The sequence below is a fragment of the Histoplasma capsulatum genome, genomic scaffold (assembly GCF_000149585.1).
Source record: "Histoplasma capsulatum NAm1 scaffold_4 genomic scaffold, whole genome shotgun sequence".
NCBI lineage: Eukaryota > Fungi > Ascomycota > Eurotiomycetes > Onygenales > Ajellomycetaceae > Histoplasma > Histoplasma mississippiense.
Genome location: NW_001813979.1, coordinates 2,798,223 through 2,805,772, shown reverse-complemented (window position 1 = coordinate 2,805,772; position 7,550 = coordinate 2,798,223). Strand labels below are relative to the sequence as shown.

Below are 7,550 nucleotides of genomic sequence, written 5' to 3'. Positions count from 1 at the left end.
GAAGATGCAACCCGAGTTTTGCTCAAAAAATAGCACCACATTTGAAGCGATTTCGGACAGGGTTTAACTCAACAACTGCTTGTTTACGCATTGTCATTCGATTTAGCCCATGTCAGCGTTGAGGGTAGATCATGCACCTTCGCAGACCCGTGGGGGGAAAAGATTGTGAAGGCGGGGGTTGGTGGGGAGTTGTACCTGGGCGGTTTAATGGATGGCTGCGAAAGAACAGCAAATGGAAGAACCGCACCCCTGTGCTGAACACTAGCGGTGAATAGAAATGAAGAAAAAAGAGTTTCTTGGAATGTTCTGATGATTTGACAGGTAGCGTCTTGGTTGGGATAAGTCAAAAAAAAAAAGCTAGCAATTTGCAATGGACCATAACTAATCGGTCCGCATATGCAGATAAATGTATTCAAGAGCCAGAAATTGAGATTCGAATCATAATTAGCCGGAGGGATTCTGCACCTAACGTTGAGGATGGACGATACTCTATGCTCACTAAGAGGATCGACCAGCCTTCCCCTTTGGTGGGCTGTAACTAACCAAGTGTCGAGTTAATTCAGTTCAAGCGCCATAGCTTATGGGCTGTTTGAAGCGTTATTCTAGCACCACCGGAACAAAGTTGAAGGCAGAGGACGACATGCGTTTCTTTTCTTTATGAATGTGATATTTCCTTACTCTCACTGATATCATCCCTATGTTAAGCCTTTAGCGAGCATACCGTGATTGATAAACAACGAATGGCATTTGAGGAACAGTATTTCGCCACTCTTCCATCATCACGGCATAAAAGCAGCCTTGTGACACCCCAATAAGGAGGTGCACAGGGATGGTCTTGCGTGGGTGGGTTTCTGTTGGATGTGCGAATGGAGCTGATAAATGCAGGACTTAGATCGGTAATATTGGTGCATACGCAGTGTAGATGTGGTTGAAGACACAAAACTAACAGATAACTGATAGGAAATGGGCTTTGTGCTGTTATGCTGGATCTTTCTTCTCAAGAGCGGTGAAAAAGCTGTGTGGTCAAGAGCTTGTACCTGGATGGGTTTACAGTTTCATCTAACTGGGTGTCCGGAAACATTTTGTAAATATTGCTCCGTTAAGTCCTTTTCTTTACCCAAGACTTTATGATTAGCCTGAGGCGTCTGTGACCATAGGATGAAAGATGCATCTTTGATGGTTTAAGCGGGGAGGAATCCAGCCGCCCCATGAGCGTCATGGCCCCCATCGGGAGCGGATTGAATTGGAAAGGTATGCACTTTCGTCCCGTGTCATCGGGTAGGGTTTTGTTTTTGTTTTTGTTTTTGTTTTTGTTTTTGTGTTTTCTTTTAAGGTCGGTGGGTTGATAGGATTCTTGTGTCTCTCTACCTGCCGTCTTCATGGCTTCGGGAAAATATTTACCATGGTTAAGCGAAATCAACTTGACTCCACAGGAACCAAACGAACTCGGGCCGGGATGGATGCGAAAAACAAATTAAAAAGACATCTAAGCAAAGGAAACCATGGGCGACAATCGAGCGAAACTACGGCTCGAATAATTAATTAATTGTGGGGTGTGGATTTTCTCCATTTGTCCTGATCGTGTGAAAACCGACGATTCATCATTAGGGAGAATCAAGCCATTTTTTATCCACTTCGACTCCGATGTCGACTACTGTTTACTAACTTCTCCCGGAAGTGTTGCGCAAGGAATGCGCGGGAAAGATCTCGTTTCAACTTCGCAAGTTGTGGAACCGCGCCAACTCAAAATCCGTCAAAAACGGCAGGATGCATGGATACTGAGTGGCCTATCTGTTTTAACTACCAGTTCGTTTTAAAACACAGGACCGGCTCCGCCATATTTCTTTTCATCCTGATCTGGAATCGGGGCGGTTCTCCGGAGCAAGCTTCAAACAACGGTTCGCTATGTTATTTCATGTTTAAGCCAGATGTAGACCCAAATATCAACAAAGGTAACTAGGGAAAAATGTTTATGGTGCCGAGTTGATGATGATAAACAAAAAAAAAAAAAAGACAGTCCTGGTCCGTGGTAGTCTGGCAAAGCCCCGAAGTTAACTAAACGTTGTGTGACTAGAGTCATCTGTAAACAATGTCCGTGTCAGAGGGAAATCATAATAAACAAAACTCTTTTGCCCGGAGGACAAAGAGCCATCACTTTCGACCGCTCTCTGCGCAATTTAACCGCGATATCTCGCAATTTGATGATATGATTACATCGATGACGACGAGAGCTAGAAGAAGAATAAATCAAAAAGATCGACACACAGGTTTCCCATGAGCCAGATGATTGAATATGTAAGGTAGATATCGTTATCGGCAGGCCATGTGGGAATGGGTGGCAGGGTACAAGATGTCAGGGTAGAACTGCTGCCACTGGGCGTTATCTTGATATCTAAGGATCGATCATCTGCATCGTGAACTCCCATTGTATCTCCAGTGGGTAGCCGCGTGAATGAAGGTAATTGTCCCATGCTTTGAACTGTTCATCCATGATGGGCAATATTCGCTTCCGCCGGGAGGCTAACGGTTGAGGACGTCTTATCTCGCCACAACAAGCCCAGGTCCCATGGACACTGGACAGACCAGCCAAACTTCCCCCCACCAACCCCATTGCTTTGGTGATCATTTGGTTCCTAGCCCAGATGGGAGTCGAACCACCAGCCGAAAATTGTTCACCCAGGAGTCACTGCTAAGATAGCAATCCGCACGTAGTACAGAGTGCTCCGTAGAATTGGCAGGAGTTCATGTCGTAGAAACTGTGCTGATAAGGGACGGAGTAGTGAGAAAGCTAAGGCCAACGGCGGTTGACACTTGAGGACGCTGATATGCCAGAGGTCCACTCGAGCAGGCCGCACTACGCTGTAAGTTGGGAGCGTGCAGCAGCTAGTGCCAAGGGGGGGCAGGGCCTCTGGCGCTATCCTGCCCGTATGCAGCCTGTTGCATCCACAAATCCCTCGTCCCATGCACAGTGCAGGCTTCCCCTTTGGCTGGCTGCTTGCTCGCGGCGTTCCCCAATCAGAACTGTGGAGCGCGAGCATCAGCACTCACAGCCCACGACGCTGTGACGAGTGCACCTCTTTTATCTTTCCCGCCTCGTCCCCTTTCCTCTGCTTCGTCTCTTCTTTCTCTTCTCTTCCTGTTGTTCTCTTTTTCTTACCCTGGGTCCCTGTGAACAGAGGACCGGTCGGTTGGAGGAATCATCCTGGGACCATCATCTCTTCCCTCTCTCCATCCTCCCCCTCCATGTTGACTCCCTAGTTGAGTCAACCAACCTAATTCCTTCCATTCTCTGGCATTCTCTTCTCTCCCCTGTTTGCCCACGGTCCAGCATCGTGCTTGGATTGATTGTATTTGTATTGTACTTGTGAAATTCCATCTTCTCTGGCCAGAGACGGGCGTCCGTTTCCACCATTCCTCCTGAATTTCTTCTGCCTTGTTTTTTGTTTTTGTTTTGCTGAACCTTTTTCCTTTGGGACTGTCCCGGTGACCAAACCCAAAAACACCCCGCCCAGTTTCTCCCTGTGCACATGAACTCAAAAGAGGTGACCTTTTGACCAGTGTCCCACGGCCTTTGCCATAATCTTCCTGTGTCGTCAATTTGGTTCTTCCATTTGGTTCTTCACTTCCTCGTTTCTCAACGCGTTCCCTGAAACCCGGCCCTCGAGTTTCCTGTTTGTTTAACCCCCTTGGCGGTTCAGTCACCAAAAAGTCATCAAAAGCCTCTGTTGTGTGCGTGTAAGTGTGTATGCATTGGAGAGCGCCAACTGGTCCCAAGATCATCAAGATATTTGGTGTTGGTGGCAGCTGTCTGCTCGCATCGCATTTCCTGGCTGCAACAACACGGCCACACCCCCTCCGCTTAGATTTGTTCAAAATGTCCTCTCACCCACACATACCCTTGTTCGGTCAGTGAGCTATTCCCTTTTATCTCTCTTCCGGACACTGTTCCCAGAACTCCTTGGGCAGTGACCTCGTCATTATGGAGAAACTAAACACTGAAGATGGCCAGCTCTTCATTAAGGTAAGCGCCCTGTTTCCTGCAATCCCCCTTCGGGGCGCATTCCTTCGTCGAGGACTTATGTTTACATGTTAACTGATTAATTTGTTTATAGAATCTGGCCAGCTTTGTCCGTACTCATGAAAAGGCCCTCGCCAACGCCTTGCAAATGAAGCGTCAATCTTCCAAGACATCCGACTCTTCCACTCGTTCCGCCACCTCTTCCACTCTGGCTGCTGCGTTTTCCTTAGGCACTCTGAGTTTCACATCCCACAACATTAAGCCTGCAAAACTCACGCTGACTGGCCACCATCTTTTCTATCTATTATCCCGGTTTGAGGATATTTCTATTCCCGTTGGTCCTATGAACATTCGCTTGGAAAACATCAATACAGAGGCTTCGTCCGCATATGTGTCTTTCTTGAGCAAGCCACGTCGCTCCGCTGGAGACAGAGACTCTATCCATTCGGTATCCAGTGTGCGTAGTGTCATGTCCAGTATGAGCTCGCTCTGGTCCTCATTTGGCCTCGGATCTAAAGACCCCGTCTCCAAGTCGGAAAAGGCCAAACTCGCCATTGAGAATGACCTGAAATATTTGTATTCTGCGTTCACTAAAATCCCGTTTTTGAGGCTTTCCCCGGATCACAGAGCTCGTCTTATTCATGGATACGAGGAGTTCCCCTTTGACACTGCTGTCCCACTCTATTCGTTTAAAAACCTCAGTGCTCTGGAGATTATCGATGTAGATTTCCGCTCCTTTTGTGGTTGGGATCGCTTAGCTGAACAGTTAAGATCCCTTACTCTCAAGCGTGCCAGTATTGATGATCCTGCGGACCTCTTGACCGGGATCGTTTTGGATGACCTTGACAAGCGGAGACGGAGATCCTCTAAATATCAATCATCCCCAGTTCTTACTTCTCCTAACGGGCAGGCATCCAATAAATCGGAGCTGGCAAAATCCATTTCAACACCTGGGTCGCCAGTGGCAGATCTGAGCTCCAGCCCAAGCTCCAGCCCGAAGGCCAGCACCTCGATGACCAGGGGGTTCGCTGAAGGTGGGAGAAGACTTGCCCGGACAGAAAGCATTTCGCCCACGCGGCCCAATAGTTCAAAACAGCAGTCTCGTCGCAGAGGAACAACTTCCAAAGTAAAGAGATCTGGATCTGGGAGTTCCAATTCTAGTGACGCCTCATCCCACTACAGGACTAGAAGCATGTCTAATTTATTGGCTGCTGGCATTCTTCCCCCATCCAAATGGCGATTCCTCCGCCACCTTAGCTTGACAGACAACTCGATGACAAGTGTCAGCGCTGCCAGTCTTGCTCCTGTTGCTAATACTCTCCATTCGTTGGATTTGTCCTGGAATCTTTTCACCGAGATCCCAGATAGCCTTGCATCCTTGACAGCTATGAGGTCTTTAAACCTATCTCACTGTATGATAGACTCTCTCCATTCTCTTTCTAGGAACCCGCTCCCTGCCATCACTGCGCTTAATCTCAGAGGAAACCGTCTCCGATCCCTCGCAGGCATCGAACGATTATTGTCTTTGGAGCGCCTTGATTTGCGAGACAACGAACTCAGTGATCCCTCTGAAATTGCCAGATTAACTGGCATACCGTATCTACGTGAGATCTGGGTCTCTGGGAATCCCTTCACCAAAACATTTTCTGAATACAGGGTTTCCATATTCAATCTATTCAGACAAACGCCAGGATTCTCTGAGGACATTATCATTGATACCACCGGTCCTGGATATACAGAACGGAAACAACTTGTCGCTCGTGTTGCAGAACCGGAAGGAGCCCCCGTTGTTCGACACTCTGGACCAGGCGATGATCCTGCGGATGAGACCCAAGATATTCCGCTTACCACATCGTCAGCAGCTGCGATTCGTGCAGGTACATCAGGGTCCGTCGCTGCAGCTCACGCGGAACAGGCAATAAGCTCTACCAGGCGGAAAAAAAGTTACAGACGAAAAATCGTCGAGCTTTCCGACGATAATCCTTTTCATATGGCGGCCGATGGCGCTAAAGCCGTTAATACTGTTTTCCCACAACCTATTCCCGAACACCCTGTTACAAACCCCGCATCTACGACTGAGCAACTTAAAAGTCCATACAAGATATCGGCCAAAATCCCCAATGCCAAACAACCTCAGAGAACCACAATCACTACTTTCACCACCCCCAAAGAATCGCAATGTAATCCTATCTTTGAGTCCACAAAGAGACCCAATTTACTCCCTGCTATTCAAAGTCTTGACTGGAGCGCCAACGGGGACTCGTATCGTCAACGACTCGAAGCATTGAAACACGAAGTTGGAACCAACTGGTTGACAGTGCTAGGCGATGAATCATGGGACACTTCACAAAATGACATCAATTCTCATACAGTTGTTGGTTCGGAATACAGCCCTGTTGGGCCACTTCGACCCTCGCTCATCCCCAGGACTAGTAGCCAGGCCATCGCCACTGGAGGTCGAACGGTAGGCTAAATATCAAACGAATCGACCCTTTTCTTTCACCCGGTCAGACATCCCTTCTCTCCACCTCTCGTCCCCCAGAAGAACCGCAATATCAACCCCGCAAAACAAAAATATACCATCTTGCAAACATGAGATATAAGAATGGAGATGTATAGACTGTATTTTCAAATCGCGACGAAATAAATGGCAAAAATCCCAGCGGACCGATTTTTTCGTCACTGCCCAACCCTGTCTCCTTCCTAAAACAAAACGTCCGTGTGCCATAAAAAAAGAAGTCGAGAAACAGAAGGAGGAGGAGGAAAATGTCGTTTTGGAGCGGGAATCTGCCATTTCATTAACCAAAATCTTCGTTTTCTCACGTTTGGTTTTTTGTTCCCTTCTACGACGCAGCTTTGTGGTTTTCTCTAATGGGATATTTGTGTGCATGTTCATTTTCTTTTCTCTTTTTTTTCTTTTTATGCATGAAATATACCACTGTTGTTTCTTGCCTGTATGATCTTGATTTTGCTTTATTTTCTTGCCTTGCATGTGAATGGCGCTATGTGATATTTGGATGGGATCTTGTTTCTTCATTTACCTTTCTCCAACAACCCGAGATTTCAGGCCTTTTCCCGGGAAGTTTCCTATTAAGAGTCCTCTTTTTAGTCTTTTAGACCGATTTTGGACTGTACTTTTACGGACTGGAGAGGCGGTTTGTTGCTGTCTTGTGTTTTATCTGTATTTTCTTTTTCTTCATTATTTATATTCTTTTTGGCCTTTTCGAATTTTTCTTCAAGGTTACTCAGGCGTTTCACATGGTAAACCGTTCTATTCATTTTCTATTTTAGCTATTATCTTTCTTCGTGGCAACCTTTTTGGTTCTGGGAACAGAAAGCGTTAATGAGGTTGTATAATTTTTTTCCAATTCCATTTCTTTTTCGTGTGCGTTGGAGGTGGTTAATTTGTCTAACAGACTTGGTTGACGGCTATAAAATATGGTATTTACCTTTCTTTTGCATATGCACTTATCGGATCTTCCTCTCCTCTTATTGATGTTGTCGCGCTGTAGTCGTTTGTTGCGCTTCCGTT

General features: G+C 46.8%; 3 protein-coding genes across 3 annotated transcripts; 2 read left to right on the top strand and 1 right to left on the bottom strand.

Moving 5' to 3' along the window:
* Positions 1-131: 131 nt before the first annotated feature.
* HCAG_04844 (predicted protein) lies at positions 132-593 on the top strand (the record flags this gene model as incomplete). The annotated part of the gene is made up of 3 exons (XM_001540954.1): positions 132-267; positions 403-527; positions 564-593. The coding sequence occupies 3 exons, from the start codon at positions 132-134 to the stop codon at positions 591-593; spliced, it is 291 nt and encodes a 96-aa protein (XP_001541004.1).
* A 1,799-nt stretch (positions 594-2,392) lies between these two features.
* Positions 2,393-2,491, bottom strand: HCAG_04843 (predicted protein; the record flags this gene model as incomplete). The annotated part of the gene is made up of 1 exon (XM_001540953.1): positions 2,393-2,491. One exon carries the CDS (start codon positions 2,489-2,491, stop codon positions 2,393-2,395), a length of 99 nt encoding a protein of 32 aa, XP_001541003.1.
* Positions 2,492-3,979: 1,488 nt separating this feature from the next.
* Positions 3,980-6,491, top strand: HCAG_04842 (conserved hypothetical protein; the record flags this gene model as incomplete). Its single annotated transcript, XM_001540952.1, has 2 exons — positions 3,980-4,021; positions 4,113-6,491. The coding sequence occupies 2 exons, from the start codon at positions 3,980-3,982 to the stop codon at positions 6,489-6,491; spliced, it is 2,421 nt and encodes an 806-aa protein (XP_001541002.1).
* Between the last annotated feature and the right edge of the window lie 1,059 nt (positions 6,492-7,550).